At 36.9% G+C, this 20,155-nt stretch overlaps 1 protein-coding gene across 1 annotated transcript in view; it reads left to right on the top strand.

The window, feature by feature from the left end:
- The window catches only part of CCDC146 (coiled-coil domain containing 146), an 84,336-nt gene that overhangs the window by 37,649 nt on the left and 26,532 nt on the right, over positions 1-20,155 (top strand). The window contains exons 4-10 of the mRNA XM_075727720.1: positions 3,535-3,744; positions 11,898-11,955; positions 12,491-12,667; positions 13,271-13,344; positions 14,661-14,888; positions 16,281-16,467; positions 19,899-19,994. Of these exons, the coding sequence (XP_075583835.1) occupies positions 3,535-3,744; positions 11,898-11,955; positions 12,491-12,667; positions 13,271-13,344; positions 14,661-14,888; positions 16,281-16,467; positions 19,899-19,994 (1,030 nt within the window). The remainder of the gene's footprint in view (positions 1-3,534; positions 3,745-11,897; positions 11,956-12,490; positions 12,668-13,270; positions 13,345-14,660; positions 14,889-16,280; positions 16,468-19,898; positions 19,995-20,155) is intronic.

The raw sequence follows: 20,155 nt of genomic DNA, 5'->3' as shown, positions 1-20,155 counted from the left end.
TGGATTATGTGAGTTTTGGATTAGCTGATTGAGAAGGCTTCTACCACCCTGATGTTCACTGAGCTGAAGTAGAAATCCAGTAGCTGCTGAACTTGATTGACGTTTAGCCAGTGTTAGCTTGAAACCAGTCTTTGGTCAGAAAAAATACAAGCATACTACTACATTTTTATATATACATATTTATGTATTATATATTTTTAATATATATTTATATAGCATTCTTTTATATAGAACGTTCTTTTATGTAAAGACAATTCCTTTGTATGTATAATAAGTGGAATATGGCTTGAGCAAAAACAGGACTCAGCTGTCTTTTCTGTCACACATAAAACTACTGTAAACACTGCACCAAAAGCATGAAAATGTTAGATGGTAGATTACAACGCTCATTCTTTTCATGGTTCTCATAGGAGTAAGAAATTGCCATACTTCTGTAAGAAAGTTGATTGGAGAGAATCATGTCACATTCTTTACTTAGATGTGGTGATGTGTCAAAGCAAAACACCAACGCGTGAACGAGTACTAATTCCCACAGATAAATTTCTCTTCCTGCTAAAAGAAAGCAAGGGAAATCAATTACCAAAAATTGATTGTGATCTCCAGTATATTTTAAGGACTTTTCAGACATCAAAAGTGGGATTTATTTGTCCATATGTTAACATCAGTGGACATGCACATCTGACTTAGGAATCTAAGAGTCCCTTAATGGTCAATAGAAAGAAATAGGGACCACACACTTCCTCCTTACACAGACATGAACAAGTGTCTGGTTTTCTCCGTTGGCTGTAAAGAGAGACCTGATGATAGGTTCAGTATGTGTGTATACTCTTTGCCTGCAATGAACCATTCACAGAATCAATACCACTTTTTAGATGTTTAGTTCTTCACCCTTACATGTGCAGTACAGTTCTGTGGATCAAGAACTTATTTTTTCATTTATTACAGTTAAATTTAATCTCTTTGCGAATTAATCCCCATCTGTCCCAGTGCTGTCACAATGCCATGTGGAAACAAAGGACACTGGATGAGGTCTTTAAGCTGTGTGTGTTCTTCTTTCCTTTAGTTGCATACAAAAATCTCAAGGAGAAAGTCTTACATGTCTTAAGCAGCGTAGATCCCTGTGACAGCTACGCCAAACAATTGCAACTGATCTCTCTGATATACAATAAAAATTTGTCTAATTTGATGAATGCAACTAGTCTGTATGCAGATAATTTCCAAGGCTGTTGCTAGAGTACACAGAGTTATAAGTTTATAGTGTGGTCCTTTGTTTAGTGGTAAATAGTCCATTATTTCTTGGTTTCAGTTTTGCACAACTCGGCATTCTGGAAAGCTGAGAGATGTCACCTGACAGATAACTTCTTTGATACATTTCTTCAAAGTGTTATGTGTTTTTAAATTTATGGTTGCTCCACAGCTGAAATTCTGGGACCAGGCTGTCATCCCGCCCTGGTGCTGTCTGTCACCCATCCACTTTGCAGTGAGGCTGCACCTAAAGCTGATGTACCTGAGCTCATATTTTGCCCTTGAAAATCCATTTGGTCACACAATCATGTGGCCAAATTGTAAATTTTTATTTTTATTACCTCCATTTAGGAACCTGATATGAATATTCTGATACACCAAGCTGTAAGAAAGTCAGGTAATAATGACAGTTCATTGAGTTTGGGAATCTCATCTTCTTAAGCCTATGTTAAATTTTTTATCACTTCACAAATTCAAAAGCTACCACATCAGACTTGGCAAGCCTACTTTTGCACTCATGTGATTCTAGATGGGTACATTGTGTAGATGTCCAGTTATTTCCTCATTGTCTTCAATTAAATTTAAATCTTCACATGAAAAAATACTGTTGGCAACTTCGTGAGCAAGATCTGGTCTAGATTCAACACTCAGTTCTTGTTTCTATTTTTATCTTTTTGTTCTTGAAAAAATCGATACTAAGAATTTTTATTTTATAGAAGAACTTATGTTTTTACATAATTTTATGTAAAACTTATGTTTTATATAAGAATTATGTTTGAAATGAATGTGTATTACTCCAACCAATTATATTTTCTCCTAAAACAGCATACATTCAGTTGGACTTAAAGAAGATCTAAATATTGTGTAGGCTCTTGTGTCAATAAGTCAATTTATTTTCCCTTTAAAAAATTACTACGTAAATACATCACACGTGAAGTTATTTGTTCGTGATAAAGGCACACTCTTGTTTCCTGTTGAAGTCTGTGGTTTTTCTTATTTTCTGGTTTAAAAAAAGGAAGTGGTTATCTAAGTAGAAATGTTACACAAAGCAAAACTTTTTCTGCTATATTATTTGAGCTATGTTTATGCAGTACAGTCAGTTGTATATTTTGTGTTTTTATGGTTACCATCTCAACTCTATTCTTCAGTGTGATATGTAATTTTGGTTTTGTTGCTAAGCCATAAATGTAATCTTTGAGCTAAAATTTACGTATAGAGTTTCTCAATATGGGAGATTCTAAATTCCTTTGTTTTAAAAAATATTAAATTACATTATCTTTTTAATTAATAAAAGGCAAGTGATAGAGTTCTTTATTCTTCCACATCATTTGTGACTAATTTTAGTATACCATTATACAAAAGTTATAATGTAGTACTATTGAGAAGGCATACACAGTGATTTCTATGGCATAAAGATTAGGTTTATATGTTGTGCATTGTATGTGAAGTTTCATACTATAGTTCCCTTTAAGACGTTTCCATAATAATCAATGTATTTTACTAACGGCCTTTAAGATCTGTTATTCAGCTATCACCACACAGGTTCCTAAGTATATTATGAATACCAGTCTCCTGACATTGACAAAATATTACAGGTTGTTGTTTCTGTGAAGCTAGACTTCGGTGATACAAGTCAGATCAGATAACTGATCATGTCTACAGGCCCTATAATAAGCTTCCACAGAAGTCCACAAATGTATTTGCAGCTTGTGTATCATTAAATGAGTTACTTCACATACTGGTAACGCTACAGCAATGGCAACATGCAATTCAGCACTGGGTAGGTGTCCTGGTATTTACTAAGAACTTAAAGGTGTCATATAGCCCATACTGGGCCTTGTCCTGGTGAATACTTCCCTGTTATTGGTCCCCAGGCTGATTCAGATCTAGCCTTTGGCACTTCCTAGGATAAAATGGATTTCCTGTCTCTTCACTGGTTCTAGGAGGTGCTAGACAAATAAATTAGACTGGCTAACCATCTTTCATCTAGTTAAAATTAGATGAGGGGAATCCCACTCCAACTCCAGGTATGCAGAAAAAATGCCTCACATCAATTCTGCTGCTCTCATGGCATCATGGGATAATTCAGGTTTGAACAGACCTCAGGAGGTCTCTGGTCCAACCTCCTGTTCAAGGCAGGGTCAGCTAGGAGGTCAGACCAGATTATTCAGGACTTAATCCCATCTCATCTTGAAAACCTTGAGTTAAATATTATAGGTAGGTAAAGAAGTATAAATACAAAGCTTATGCTTCTCATTGCCTGGTTCTAAATTTTTCTGTTTAATGTAGTTTACAGGAATCTGAGATCCAGCTGTTGCAGGAAGCCAAACGTCTTAGTGTAGAACTGGAACAACAGCAACATGAACTGGAAAAAGCAGAACAGTTCCCTGAAGAATCCTCCAGTGAAGTTTCCCGAATAAGGCAACAACTACTTAGTTGCCAAAATGAATACAATGCTATTAAAGAAAGAGAGTATGAAATTCAGTTCAAGATGGAATGGTAGGTGACAGTGGTCAAACGCTGCTAGTTTTGTCACAGCTTATCTTGAAAGATAATAATATAGACTATAATTCAATCTCCTCTCCATCTTACAGGACACATTTCTTGATGGCTGTTGTTAAACAAATTGCCGTAAACTTTCCCTAGTAACAGCAACATTTCAGCAATGAATAAAATTACCCTGGTGTGAGATTTGTAGATTATTTTAATTTTAGAACATGCTACGGTGTCCTTTGAAATGCTGTTTAAAGTTTACTACATTGTGTGATTAATGTTTAGGTAGGCAAAATTAACAAGAACAATTCTAGTCTAGGACACCCTTAATACAAACTGTTAAAGTGTCTCAGAGACCTGGTGACTGGGGTTTTATAGAAACTATGTCATAAATAGACCCAATGCTATTTTTAATATCAGAAGCACAGTTTATTCAAGTTTTTCTATTCAGGTATTTAAAGGAGGAAAAGTACTTGTATATTCTCATGTTGGAAAAAAGAGAAATTTACTGTGAAAGTGAATACTTGCCATTTCTATAAAAGGAAAAAAGTCCAGAATAAGATTGATATTGTATGTATTTTAATTGTCTGCATATATGAATGTGTTGTACTTGAAGCTTTTATAGTAAAATTACAAACAGTACTATTGCATTTTTAAAAATATGTACCTATGGAAATGAACTCATATTTTCATTTTGTGGGGTGCTTGCTATTTTTACCCATCTTCAATCCAGCTGTACTGTAGTTGGTGTATATAAATCCAAATAAATAATGTCAGCAGCTCAGCAGTTAAAACTATTTTTCTGCAAGGAGAGCAGGGGCACTGTACAAACTGCACAGAGCAGATTTTTCTGGCAGTTCTTTCTTGATTTTTTTTTTTAGAGCCAAGTGTTTGCTCTAAGAGAGAAAGAAACTTGAGAAAGAAGCAAATTGGGAGTGGGAGAAATAAAGAAACATGGAAAGCATCTGGAAAAAATTGTTTGTTATGAGATAACTAAGCAACATGAAGTTTCCTGAAATAATTACTAAATACAGAATTTACTGCAATTTCCAAGCAGTCCAGAAATGAGCTCTTCAAAATATCATGCTTTTTACCCATTTGCCCTCATATCTTATGAACATTTTTCACTGATTTTGCATCACTTTTCCAAAAAATGATGGGGTTTTATATGTTCTACTTCTAGTCAAAAGGAAATTTCTGTCTTACACAAAACACAGTTTAGGTATTGTTTCAATTACCCTTGCACATTTACTGCATTAATTCTTATATATGAATTGAATATCCTATCTTGCAGATTAAAAATACACCTTTTGGGTCATAATGTGAAAAATGTTCTTTCACTTTAATAGGAAACTTCCTCTGTTTGGTCTTATGTATTGCATGAGATCAAAACCAGCTGTACAGTCTGACCAGAGGTTCATATGGCACAGTATCTAATGCTGACAAAAAGTGCAGCCCCCAGCCGTTTGTGATGCAGGGATTTCATGAGCCAAATACAGTCCTATGTATTTAGGAATCCTCAGTTGACCCCTCTTTCTAGAACTTCTCTTGTCTCCTCCTCAACTCTATAAACTTCTGGCATTGCAACACCCTGGGCAACAAGTTCCACAGATTAACTACACAAGAACTGCCACCTCCGTTCTTTTTTGAACCTGAGTCCTACCAGCTTCATTTCATGCCCTGTAGGCTCTTGTATTGGATGAGACAGCGAACATCTGATCCTCTCTTCATTTTCACTGCTGCAGAATGGTTTGATAGATCTCTTTTGTATCCCTCCCCCGCCTCAATTTGTCAACTTTCTAAACTGAAGAGCTACAGATTATTTAATTGTTCCTTGTTCGGAATCTGTTTCATGCCTGGTGGTAGCATTGGCTCTTAGGCATGTTGCAGATGTGGAGCGAGGAGGATGTGCCTTGGTTATGTGTGGATTTGTTTATTGGGAGAGAACATACTGCTTTCCAGAAATGAGAGGGATTTTAACGCTGGAGTAGTGTAGAATGAAGAGGACTGGCAGAATACATATCTAAGTGGGGAACGGATGAGTGAGAAATAAGAAATGAGCTATGAAGAAAAACAGATAACGGATGTGAATGCATGTTTGTAAAGAAGGGGTGAGTTTGGTGCCTGTGGAAGGCAGTGAAAATGAATGTCCAGTATAGAGTTGTGAGTTGCAGGTGATCTAATAGTAACGCTGATGTAAAATGAAGATCTGTATGCCTGATGGTTTTATGTAATAATAAAGCGATCTCTTCTGAAATATCTGCCTGCATGGGCGGTGTCACAGACAGAGGGGAAGCTGCATCAAAGGCATTACAAGTTTCCTGTTAGGTGACTGCTTGGTTTCCTTCATTTCTCAGAAGGGTAGAAACTCATGGTCGAACCTCTCCTGGCCCTTGATCTCTCTGGAGCACAGTTTCCCATGTTGTCCAACTGTGTTCATGCAGTCCCAGCTGTGCTTGGCACTTAAGTAAACATCTCTTTGGGAATTCTGACTAATGGCTGTTTAGTCTGAACACAAACATATTGATTATTTACCTTCTTATGTGTAGCAGGTGGGAACATGGGGGGGAAAAGCTTTTGAAGGGAATATCTGTGTCTCTTATCTATTGCTTTATCCTTTCCTTAGAAGTCTTGGAACTTGTCTACTCAAATACTGCTGAGCTGGAAGTGAGAGAGCCTCTGCAGATCTTCTGCTTCCCTGTTTCTGTAAGACTTTCCTTTTCTGAAGCATCTCTCTAGTCTTTGCTGCCTTTACTTCCTGCCTTTCTCTGACAGGTGAGGGCACTTCGCACCCTTTTTGCACTTGGATTCAAATCTGACAACAGTGAACTTTTTCTCTGGAAGAGTCATATAGATATACATTAGCAAAGCTGGTTTTTGTCTCAAGGTCCCTTAGTAGTCTATGTTCTCTTTTCCATATTTCATTTCCTATTTGCTTGCTCTGTAAACAATTTTTTTTTCCAGATCAGATACCTTTTTCAACAGCTGAAGGTGATATTTCATCTTCTGTTTTAATTCTTTATTGTTCCAATGAGTATTCAACATTCCAAGAGTAAATTTAAATTGCTTTCAGCACTGTAGCATCAGCAGGTTTTCAGAAATTTTGTGACGTTTTTCATAGCTTGAATAGGTACATGAGATGTTCAGAAGCAGCTCTGCTGCACTTCAGCTGTCAGGGAAGTCACGCTGAGGGTGATTGCGTGGGTGTGGTGTACCCCCACCGTCGGTGTGTCCCTCCTCTTCTGGTTTGCATTTCTGCTCTGTTGTGCGGCTCTACTGGGTTCGTTACCAGTGTGTCTGCCCGGGCGCTCCGCACAGGAGGGGGACAGCAATTGAAAGGATTTTACTGAGGTTATAACGTATGGGTCAGAGCTGACTCCAGAGCCTTCTTCCCCTCAAAAAACAGTGGGCACGTGTCATAAAGTAAGAGGAAATGTAGAGATCCCAATTCAGTTCTGGTACAATTGCATTCAGAGCCATGAAGTTTATATTAACTGGGACTGAACATGCCTCAGTAAATAAGAATATAGACTGAAAACTCTCATTAGCACAAGAACAAGGAAAGGATCAATGTGATCAGCAAGGATTTGTTCTAGCTTGAGGAAACGTTTCATTTTAATGTCTGTGTGAGGCTTAGAGTCCTGGTTTGTGAGACAAAATAAAGAAGAGCTGCTTTTCTTTATCAGGCAATAGTGTCAACAATAGTTTATTATTGAGAGACAATACATTTATTATCTAAATTAATTTATCATCTAAACTATATGTTTAAAAGTAAGCCATTAATTTGAAATGAAATCATCTGTAGCAAGAGTTTGTGAGGTTAAAGGTGCCTGATTCTTGAAAACAACTTTTAAAGCCTAGGTCCAATCTACAGCCCTCACAGTCATTTGTGCAGGTAGCAAAATGGCTATTCACCGAAGTACTACATGCTATTGCATGCAAGTCAGGATTGCAAAACTGTAGAAGCATTGCAAATGTGGAAAATTATTTCAATGCTTGTAATTATTTCAGGATTAGTCACTCGATAATTAAAAAGTGAAAAGTTAAGCTTTTTCCATAGTTTTTCTAGTGAAGAATTGTAAGTCATAAGTAAAATAAACTGAGTTACAGTTGAAGTTGTTATCAGCTAGTCTGGTGACTGCATTCTCCAGTACGCACAAACTAAGCACAGCGAAGAGCCTTACAGGAATCTTATGCTGGCAGCTTGTCAGCTGTGATATCTTCTACTTGTGGTCACTAGATTTTAGCTGTCAGGTGCTGAACACCTTCTATGGATTCCTCAGCAATCCCAGCTATGTGTCAGAGGGGCTGAAGGAGTTTGCTTTCTTGCATAATGGGATTCGTAATGATAACAGTGTTCTGGCTATTTTGTGAGCTGAGGAACTGAAATGGACCTCTGTTGACAACAACATTTCTTAATCTCTCTGACTTAATTTTTTTATTTCAGCATCAGTTTGCAGCTGTAGACAGCTCTCAGGGAAAAGTCTGGAATGTATTTTCATTAATGGTCCAATTTTCCAAGTGCTGCTTTTTTTTAACTCGTTACCTCTGCATCCATGACAGCTTTTCGTGTACAGTACTGCTATTAAGCTTCAAGTAAATAAGTAAAGCAATGTGAGAAATATTTGCAAACATTAGTGCTTAAACTTAAGAGTTTCATCTTCTTTTCATTATGTGTGTTGTTATAGGTATAATAATGATAATAATAAAAACCACATGATGTTGAAAAATATACTCATCAAAGAAGGGCTATAAAACAATGGGATTTATAAGTGCCTAATGCCAGTTGCAGCTATTTAGTTTGTTGTTGTGATTCATGTCTAAGTATTTTATAGGCAGTCATGAGGCTGATGTCCATATATCACAGAATACAAGATTCAAACGCTAAATGGAAAGACCAGATTTTCTCTGTTTACCTTACATTAAGCTTCTGTGTCCATATAGCTATTAAATCAGAGACTGAACTTAAAATCTTTGAAGAATCTTATTTGATTTCTTAATCTGAGTTAATCATCCTGATCTCCCTTGACAGTCAATGGAGAGAAATACCTTATCTTCAACCAGTAATTTATCCCTTCCTAAAATAGGTACCTGGTATGTCAGAGGACCTGCCCTTTGGCGGTTCCTGTTTTTATCCCTGACAGTAAGGAAGCCTGGGGATGTTAGCATAGGGGTACCTGTCTAACTTTTGGATAAGGGCAGATGGACCAAACTTACTGCTCAGAAGTGAGAGATTTAACTTCTTTCTTTTCCCCCCTTTTTCTTTTCACACCTTCACTGGTTTTTGTGTGGAAGTAGTTGGTCTGCCAGCTCTTACGGTAACTTAACTTGGTGCTTGCCGTTCAGTGTTGCCTTTGTTTATGTCACAGAAAACGAGGTGTTCAAATCGTGTTACAAGTCTTTGTTGTGAAACTGGAATGGCTCCACAGGAATCTGTCCCCATGAGTGAGGAATGTGACAAAAGAACAACAGTGTCAACTTTGCTCTCCCTCCTGATTGTTGGGATTGCTCTTTTGATCATCTGGCGTGATACTAAAGAGGACACGGCAGAGACTGATGATGAGCAATGCAGTACCTCTTTAATGTTTGCACGGGACTTATTTAATCTGTTTTTGTGGCAGTCAAAGAGTTATGGGTATTTCTGCAGAGTGGACATTCATTATAATTAGCATGATTATGCCGGTCGTCCCAAAGGGTCCAACTAGGAATCCTACCAAAATGTGTTGTGAATATGAATTGTCCTTATTAACTTATTTATACATTTAGATAGCCTGTTGGTAAGTGAAAATATTTTGTTTGAACTGTGTGTCATTCCAACACAATATATTAGGACTCAGCTGCAGTTTATGGGCACGGTACACATGAGCATAGCTCAGTTTTCAATGCAGTTTGATCCCTGTGCTCTCCCTCATTGACTTTAAATAGTGGAACATAAAAGGAGCAGTTCCTGAGCCCCACTGCAGCAAAGAAAACACCTTACGGTGTTTCCTTCTACTCAGATGCATTTGTACTGTACACATGCAAAATACTCCTGTGTCTGTCTTCACTCTTCTGTGCGATCTCTTAAGTTGTAATACATTTTACAATAGAGTTTTTTTTGTAATTCATTTTATCAGTTTTTGAGGAAGACTGATCTAAATTCAGCGCTTTTTTTTTTGAAAGATTTTCAGTACACTCATTCACTTTGTGGGTGAATGGGGCACAGAGTGGGACACTCTGGCATTCAAATTAGTTTTTAGACTTAACCAGTCCCCACAGAGGCATACTCGTAGTCTGCCCATACAAATATACATACATGCTGTAAATCAACAACATCTACTCTGTGCCTTTTCTCTTTGCTGTTCATCTGAGCCAGAGCTTGTTCTTCATGTTTTTTGGTTTTTTTTTTTTTTCCCTGGATTACACCACCAACAACCCAGTTCTCTTTTTTTGACTACTTTCTTCCCTTGACTGGAAAGATGTCACATGAGGCTTCCAGGTACAAGCTTTGCTCCTTTTGTTGGAGGACCAAAACACAAGAAACAATTTATTGGAGGGGGAGGAACCTTAAATCAGAATTGAGCACAAGATTCTAGGGAGGATCCTCCATGAGGCTGGCTGCTAGGAGACTGATCTCTCTCCCCATGACCACCACCTTCTGAAACCTTAAATACCACCATGCAAAGTCTTAGGCTGCTGCTGAAAGGCTTCAGAGAAACAAAGAAATACCCATCAGCTGCCTCTCTTCTGCATCAACGGCATTCAGAGACAACTGTAATAGCTGCTTTGGGTAGGTGGGGCTGCCTCAGGACACCCTTGCCATAGTTTATAGCTCTGACACAGCTATTTCATGAAAGCTTGTCCCCTTCTGTTAATACTCTCCTTACTTAAAGAGTTATTTATTCTAACAGACTGCCCTGAGTCTCAGGGAAGCCTGACTAGCACGTGCTCAGCTGGAGTTACAAATTTAAGTGCTGAGGTTGATACTTTGCTATATCTGGGAGAGAGGGGTTGGCTGTTCCACCTATTCCCCAGGTGCAATCCTTACTCCTTATAGCCTGAGACTCGGGAATGTCATCATAGGTACTAATTACATTGCAAGAACCTGCCTCCTTGTTCCCAATCAATAACAGAAGGACTTAATCTTAAGTTCAGCTTGGTTGTGACAGCATGCAGGCTGCTGTAGCCCATTTACCTCCTGTAGGTGCCGAATTGTTCTGTGCATGCACTGGGCACGTATTGACGTATTTCTTTGCTAGGGCTAATTTTTTATATTTGGCAGTATTTACCTGCCTGCCACCAAGAAGCTCCTTATTGTAAATCTAGTAAGCTTGTTAGTTGAGTTTCACTTTTGTAGTCACTCCCTCGTCTTTCTCAGGGCAACATTACTAAAAATACACCCAGGATGTCTAAGAGCTTTCCTATTTTTTCCTTTCCTTCTTCCCTCCTTTGGCATCTGTCTCTGTTGTTGCCTGAAATGAAATTGTAGCGTAGTTTTGGATATAGGTTAAGATCACTATGGCTATTCAATTTAGTTTTCTACTGTACCCCATTGACTTAGTCTACATCCCCTGTCACTTTTCAGGATTTTTTTTCACAGGAGCTTTTTTTTTTTGGTTTTGTTCAGATTTGAAGAGCTTCACTTACAGTTGTTTACAGTGTGAATGTGTGTGTGAGCAATCACTCAAAAGAAGAAGAAAGTTTCTCAGTAGCAACTGCACTTTGTTTGATGTGTGATGTCTCTGTGGATATTTATAACCCACCTCCTCTTTTCTTTTGCCTCAGTTCCATGTTAAAATTTTGTTTTCTGAGGTTGGGAGGAACTGTGGGTGTAGGGTGCCGTCTGCGCTGTTATACTCCACTAGTATAAAGACAAGGGTGAATGATGCATAAATGCATCCCTGCAATAGGTGGTAAGACTAAGAAGAATCAGGTTCAAAAGTTTAGATGTGTGCACTGTAGAAAAAAACTGCCTATGTACAACCTGTCTTTCAGGACCTCTAGTTACCAGTCAGCAACCTTCCTTTAAATCTGGACACCTTTCAATTGTCCCTGATGATAATTCACCATACATTTCAGCCTAACACAAGATAGGCTTCCATACCTTTTTACCATTTACTATATTATAGTAATATTTATTATATTACGAATATATTTAGCTCTGGTTTTGTTTTCTGTAGTTTGCAAGAAGAAAAAAGGCTTCTGGAAAATGAATATGAAAGAATTCCAAAACAAAAGGTAAGTACGAAACATGAGAAAAGCCATGTTTTATATTCTGTCAGCTAACATATAAAACCATCAATGAAAATGTTTTCACAGTGTGTAGCTCTAGAGTTTATTTCAAATCTGTAACACATAGAAAAATCAAGAGGTAGATTTTATAGGAGAGGCTATATTATATCATTCAGGTTTGATAACTCTAGGGCAAGCAATGAATAACTTGATTCAGAAAAGATCTGGATTTTCTTGAGTTTACTCAAGAAAATTTTTTACTGCAAATGGATCCTGCATGCAAAGCTGCAGACTTTTGGTTCTAGGATGTGAGTATGGAAATGCATTTGCAGTCATAAATCCTGATGAATATATGTGGTTTTCTTGGAAATAAAATTCTGCTGATTACTGATAGAAGAAACACACAGCTGGTAAAAATTGTATTTCGTACCTTGTAAAAAACATTATCATCATTCAGTGTTAATGATGCTGTAATATCACAAGCTTGCAAAATGTAAAAGGGAAAATAAAATTAATCTGTTCTTTTACTTCATTTTTAAAGGAAGCAGATAAGAAAATTAAACAGTTGAAAGAAAATTGTGATGAGCTCTGCAAAGAAGTGATCCAAAGGAAAGCAGAAATTAATGCAATAAAGGAAGAGGTTTCATCCAAGCAAAAGCTGGAGTTAATAGAGAAGAAGGAAATAGAAAATATTCTGGAGAAGCAGGCTAATTTAAAAGTAACACAAAATTAATTGTGTGTATGTATATACCTCTCTGTGTGTGTGCATATATGTGTATATGGGTACATGCTTTGTCCAAGAAAACGGTGAATCTTCTGGATATTTGTCATTCCGAATTCATTAGATGGCATTACATTATATATTACACAATTTTTCAATAGGTGTGAAACATGCTGCTGTGCCATATCCATTATTACTCCTTTAGGAAATAATAATAGTCATGGTTTTGATTAAAAAATGGTTTGCTATGTTGTGTTATTGTAGGCTGCTCTAACATATGCTCAGATCCAAGTTAATACAGATTTATGCTGAGACTAAAAAACATACCCAGGTCACTGTCGCTTTCCTTTCCATGGTATGGATAATGTAATCAGATGTATTAATAATATTCAAGCATAATTTTTATTTTGCAGACATAACAAAATGGTAAATATCAATGTTTAGTTTCAAAAGTAGCAGCCACAATTCCCTGGGACAAGCTCAAGTAATTGGAAAACATGTTTCCTGCCCATTTTCACAGCAGTTCTAGGTGAATATTACTTCTATGAAATCTCACCAGATTTTGAGGCTATTAATCTAACCTTTCTGTTTTGTCACTAGGATAAGCTAGTTAAGATCCTTGGTGTTCCAGCACAACTTGGAAAAGAAACTGAGAAGATGAATCAGAAAAAAATGTATGCTTTTAATAAATAATTATTAATATATATATAATTTATTTTCATCCATTTTTTACGGAGACAGTTGAGCTGTTGATTAAAATTAGGATCAACATTTAAAAAAACATCTATAATCCACTTAAAATCCATGTGTTGTACTGAAAAATAAATTATATGCAGTGAAACATTGTAAATTTCAGTACAATAAAGAAAAATTTAGAACAAAGCTTGGCCAAAAATTGCTTAACCATCTTACTGTGCTGCATTACCATATATCAGATCTACTTAGTAGGCTTTTAATGGAAAATAATGTTACTGTGTAATCTAGTGATTAGGCTTTTTTACAGTTTCTAGTCCTCAGTGACTGTACATTAGCTTATCTCTGTTGGCCTCAGTGAAACTAGCAGCTTTCACAGCTAACAGTCTGGCCTGAGCTAAATAATTGTTCTCCCTTGATACTTCTGTACCAGTTCTTTACTCAGAGGTGCTTTGCTGTAAGCTCCTGGTGTGAATTCTGGTCTCTAATATTTCAGCTGGGAAAATGTAAGCCAGTAGCCAGCTTTTTCTTTCTCTGTTTTGCATTGTTGTTTTTTTTTTCTCCCCTGAAGCATGACATGCTGCTTTCTGTATGTGTAAATTCTAATTAGCACTGTGCAATTTCAGCCAGGTCACTCACAGATCCAAGTGCCTTCCAGATGAACGATGGTTTTTGTACTCTATTCAGGCACAGGGTTACACTGAAGTTTCTGTGTCTCCCATTTGCAGTCCCTATTTGTAATAGAGAAATTGTTTGACTATGTTAAATTTCTCAGTTTTAAAGCTTGTATAATGGTTGTCTTCTACATTTTCTGCTTAATGCAACTCTGCTGTCATAAATATGAGAAGTTTTTCCAATAGTGTTACAGAGAAGCCATTTTTAAAAGCTAATACATTGTGTAGATTGTTATTAACGAAGCATGTAAATGAGTCTTTCTACTTGTGTTGCATCACAGAATGAACTAACTAGAGTTTCCAGCCTTGGGAATAGTATTTAGAAGCATCACACCCATGTACCTAGTAATTTTGACAGAAATCAGTTTACTAGAAGTCTTTTTAATACTGTCATGGTGCTAAGCTCCCTGTTGGTCCCATGGCCCATCTTCAATTTTATTGTTGAGTTGTATTGGCATTTGAAGATTTTCACTGTATGTAGTCTGCTTTCAAACATATCATGTAGATAGTTGTGGTGTTGAAATGATTTTGTGTGTCCATGAAAACTGGCAACTTATATTTTGCCATTTAAATACGTGTGTGGAAATATGAACCCCTACTGTTTTGTTAAAATATATCCACAGCGATGCAGAGAAGAAGAAAGAAGCCCTTAATGACCAAATAGAAGAGCTGAATGGTACCCTGAAAGCCACAGAAAAAAGGACTGAAGAGATTTTGCAAGAAAGAGAAGATGTAATGAAGGAATTGGATGGGAAACAAATTTTGCTAGAAAGCAAAGAACGGGAATGCATTACTTTGACAAAATTACTAGAAATTAGCAGAGAGAAGGAATCAGCGGTCCTATCAGACAGGTTAGAGTAGTAGATACAAGCCATGTAGTATGAGTGAACAATTCTCTGTTCTCAAAGATCTATTTCTTTTTTCTGCTGTATTGCTTATGTTTTCAAGTTCTTTGCTGCAACCAGTGTGGACTAGAAATTATCAGGCTAGGTTTAGACTTCAGAAATGTTCATATAAACTACTGGAATCTAGGATCTGGCTTGAAGAAGAACATCAAAAAGCATAAGCATTTGATAAAATCCTGGGAGAGTGAAACTGGATTTTGCTCTGAAAGGGAAATCTTTTACAGGGTTTCTCTCTCCAGTGAAAATATTTTTTTTTTTCTGTGTAACCCACAGAAAATAAATTGAACAAGAAAAAAATATGTCAGCATTTGCATTTTTAAATGAGGATCATAGATTTCTGCACCCATGTACTCCTGAATTTCAGTGGGGACTAGTTATTCATCTCTTTAATATTCCCTTGAATTACAAGCTTATATATACTCGGTAAGGTAAAATAAGCTGTTAGGTTGATTGCAAGCTTCACATGATTCCTTCTTTGCAGAGGAAAATATATAGTTGTAATCATGGCCATACGCTCAGCAACAATGCTTTTGCCTTTTAAGTTTTGTATTAAAGGGTAATGGCACTTTAAATCCATAGAATCATAGAATTGTTTAGGTTGGAAAAGACCTTTAAGATCATCCAGTCCAACCATCAACCTACACTACCAAGTCCACACTAACCAATCAAGGGTAGACTAGACTAAACCATGTCCCAAAGTGCCACATCTACCCGTTTTTTGAACACTTCCAGGGATGGTGACTCCACCACCTCTCTGGGCAGCCTGTTCCAATGCTTGACTACCCTTTCCGGGAAGAAATTTTTCCTAATTTCCAGCCTAAACCTCCCCTGGCACAGCTTGAGCCCATTTCCTCTTGTCCTATCGCTAACTACTTGGGAGAAGAGACCAACACCCACCTCACTACAACCTCCTTTCAGGTAGTTGTAGAGAGCGATAAGGTCTCCCCTCAGCCTCCTCTTCTCCAGGCTAAACAACCCCAGTTCCCTCAGCTGCTCCTCATAAGGCCTGTGCTCCAGACTCAATTGAAATGTTTGAGTGAAGCAAACATGTAAATATTCCCTCATACTAAAAAATGTGTTTTCTTCTTATAAGTAATAGTTTATCTGGAATTTTTAGCATATCTAGAACAGACGGTGAGACCTCATTGACATCATTAAGAATATTATTATTGATTAAAGTTATAAAAATGCTACCTTTTCTGGTAATTTGTGTCAGTAGTTTATGAGTTTATCTTGCGGCTCAGCCATAATGATGCAGTAGTCAAAACCCATTAAAATTATCATGTCTGTTTCATACATGTCTTGGTCAATTCTAAAATTCTGTGTTTATCTATACAGAGCAGCTCTGGAAGATAATTTAAATAAATGTGTCTTGGAGAAAAAAAAGCAACATGATATTCTCATTCACAAGCAAACACAGAAAGATAGAGAACTGAGAAATTTAAAAAAGATGAAGTTACAACTGAATATGATTTATGATTCCTTGGAACAAGATAAGTCACAGCATAACAGACTCAAATTAGAGGTCTGTATGAATACATTGACCATAAGGATTCTAAATTTTCTTGTCTAGGAAATCTTTTTACTGGTCTTAAAAGGGGGGGAGGGGAGAAAAGTGTCAACACTACAACTAACAAAGAAACTTCTAGGTGCTCTGGCTGTAATAAAAATACGGCATCAAGGTATATTTGGGCTATTCTTAAGAAATAGATTTTTAGGGTGGGAGAACTGGGAGATTCTATTGACACTGTGGAGTCATGTCTTCCCTTAAAGCACTGTGGGATTATGCTCATTTTATGAGTGAAATAATACACCTACTTGCCCATTGGCATCAAAGAAATTTGTAGCAGGCAAATTAAGCCAAGTACTGGCTGACTGCCAGATGATGAAAAGATAAAACTTTTTAAAATTTGAAGGTTGTTTATTATATTCCTGTAAACTATTTATAATGTATTTATAAATTGCTGATTTTAAAGGGCAGTCTCATTCTGCTTGTCTATTCAAAACTTTTCCTTTCTTTGCTCCTTCCAAATATTTCTTAACAACTGACTTTGTCTATAACTTTTTCATATTCTCATCTCATCATTGGTTCTTCCATTCTCTCTTTCTTAACCTTTTCTCCTATATTAGCTCCTTGCTTAGTCTAAATTGCAAGTCAGTAATTAATCTTGCTTAGTCAGGTGAATATTTTTTCACATTGTCTGATTTAAAAGCATAAGGACTTGATGTTTCCTACCTAGATACCTAGTGTCATTGACATTTTTGTTGGTCCTTCTAAGCAATTCAGGGCAGAAAAAGAGTCTTATTTGCACTACTGTAAAGTTTTTAAAAATAACTAAATAGTAAAGCTAAGTATGAAATTCCTCCTGAATTCACATGTGTATTAATTACCCAGTAATATAAGCCCAGTTGGGAGCAGGGAGGAAAGCTCTATAACTACACAAAAAACTTTTAGATTGAATTTCCTGAAATACTGATTAAAGGACTGACTCATATTCCACACTTTGATGTTAAAGCTCATACTGACTTTCTATTCAGTATCGGCTAAGAGAATCTAGAAAACAGTATTTTTTTCCTGTGTTCCTATTGAAGAAGTATTTCTGATGGAAGAATCACAATAGTTCAAAACCATAAAATGCTAAAATCACATACCATAGCTCACCGACAGCTGTCATTAGAGTTCACTGTCTTGGGTGACATCCAAACCCAACCCCACCACTTTACACTGTATGAAAGGGCAAGAGACCTGTAATGAGACCCTTCAAGGTTAAGTTGCACTGCAAAGGATTCCCTCCGTGCTAACGCCAGGTTATCCTATAGTCTTGTATGCGTCTTGCAAGTAGCATCATCACGAAGAGTGGGGGAGACGGAATGCCAGCAGAGATAGAGGTGAAATTCTATGCAGTATTTTACTCCAGAAGTTGCAGGATGCTACCCTAACACAAACAGGCCATGGCAATGTAGTTGTTTTAGCCCATCCTCCCACGATCTGTATTTTCTCCGATTCCTTTCTTGGCTCTCTTAAAAGAGCAAATGTGAAATCACCACTCCTCTGCAGCATGGCCAGTTCAAATGCAGTACTGGAGTACGAAAGACTAAAGTGACAAGCTTGGTTCTGTCTGGCTTTTGCTGTCTTGAGACTATTTTAATTTGGAAGACTTAGAAGCACACCTAGGAAAAGTTAAAATATCTTAAGTAGTTAAAGTCCCTTTAACGACTTAAAAAGCCATATTTATATTTATTTATTCCGTGTGATTCCAAGTGAAAAGAAATCACAAGAATTAATTGCTTGTATAAAAATGTGATTGCAGAAGCAGCAGTACATCAGTGTGCTTCCCCAAATTTCTCTTACTTTAAATCATGTGCTAAGTGCAGAATGACTGGTTTATAGAACAGGGAAATTACAGAAACACTTCCTTCGAATATGTTTTTCTTAGTAAGTTGTGAAAGGTCAGCTATTACTAAACACGGACATTCTGTGTGAAAGAGAACTGGCCGCTCTGGCTATCGCCAGCCCAGAGCAGAACTGCTGTTCCTCTCCATGCACGCCTCCTCTTCAGTCAGGCCAACGCAGAGACAGCCAAAAGTGCCTAAGTTTAGTCATGTCTTACGTGAACAAAAGTCTTTAACAGATTAAAGATGTTTATATAAGCTTTCTACTTTTAGACTCAAGAACTTGATGGCATCTTTAGAATCCCATCTTGAAAATGTGGAAATGCCTACTTACAGCCACTACAGCCTTTTATGCAGCAGAGGTGGTAACTAATATATGTTCCACAGAAACGCCGTGTTTGCTCCTTCTGCAAGAGTGAAAGCAACTTGCTTAGAATAGGTTTTATTGACCTTTTAGCAAACCTAAGTCAAACCAAATCTGTCTCAGAGTTGGCAGCTGAAACCAAAGTAACTGCAAAGGTTGACCTTTACCGTCCCTCTTGTTTTCCTTTCCCTTAATGCAAGTAAACAACAGCTAATTTTGTAATATTATCACAGAAGTGAAAACCAGAAGTGCAAAACATCTCATTATCTGTATTGAGGTATAGTGTTTTGAATTCTGACATCTGGTTGAGATCTGAGAAAGATACCATGGGGTTGTGCGTATTATCTTTGAATAGCTTACAGATGTGTCGTTCAGTGTAATATTTTTCCTGCCTGTATGAATTACAGATTTACAACTACAGACAGGCAACATATGCATGCGTAGTTAGCCTGCTGTGTTTATTTCTTGCTTACTTATAACCGTGAAGGATTTTTAAGTTAGCCACTGTGAGGCCAATACACTGTGAGGCCTTATGAGTTATATCATGCAAGTAGTTGTAGTGGGATTGTTCAGATATATTTTAATGAGAAAGTAGTTTCTAATGTGTCTTCCTTCACACACACTTCATTTTAAAAATCTGACTGAATAAACAAATTTTCCCATAATGTACAAGTAAAAAATAATACATAACTGTTTGTGGTGTTAGTTTTGACTTTCTAGAGCCTAAGGAGGAAAAATCTTACTTTAATAACTAAAAGCAAAAACTATGATATCAAATCTACACAGATGTGAAATATTGACCCTATTGAAATCAGTGGTGAATCTATTTTTTCCTTCAGTAAGGTCAGAATTTCACTCAGAAAATCTTCTGTGAATTTAGAAGGTGCATAGTCACTCTTTGTGATTCTTTTTTTAAATGACAGCTTAGTTGCTGAAAAACATAACCCTTATAAATTCAGTACTTAAACTGGGCTTTGTGAAGTTTAGTGCTTATACTTAAATTCTTAAAATAAAAATTTGAGAAACTTGGTTATGTTGCTGAGGAACTCCACTCAACGAAGAACTCTTGAACTAGCTATTGTTACAAGACAGAAAAGTCATTTCTTAATGTGTGTAACTACTTTAAATAGATAATCTGCAATTCACATTTTTCACATCTCTTCTTTGCATCACTCAGTGTGTTTGGTTTATTTTTGTAGGCAGAAGCCATCCCTAAAGGTAATGGAGTATTACTAGAAAGACGACGAGTACTGCAGAAGGAAATTGAAATGACCAAGAGAAGTTTAGCTGAACAGGTGCTGAGTTCTCATACTTTTTCACTATAACAGTTGCTTTTCAATCATGAGAATAAAGGGACTGTTTAAAGAAAAAATTATGGGAGTTTCTAGTTGCAGCTTTCTGGTGAGAAAACATGCAATAGTATTTGTTCAATTTTAAAGACGACTTGTTTGTCATA

This window comes from Pelecanus crispus, chromosome 1 (genome assembly GCF_030463565.1).
Source record: "Pelecanus crispus isolate bPelCri1 chromosome 1, bPelCri1.pri, whole genome shotgun sequence".
Classification (NCBI taxonomy): domain Eukaryota; kingdom Metazoa; phylum Chordata; class Aves; order Pelecaniformes; family Pelecanidae; genus Pelecanus; species Pelecanus crispus.
This window is presented reverse-complemented; position numbering and strand designations above follow the sequence as displayed.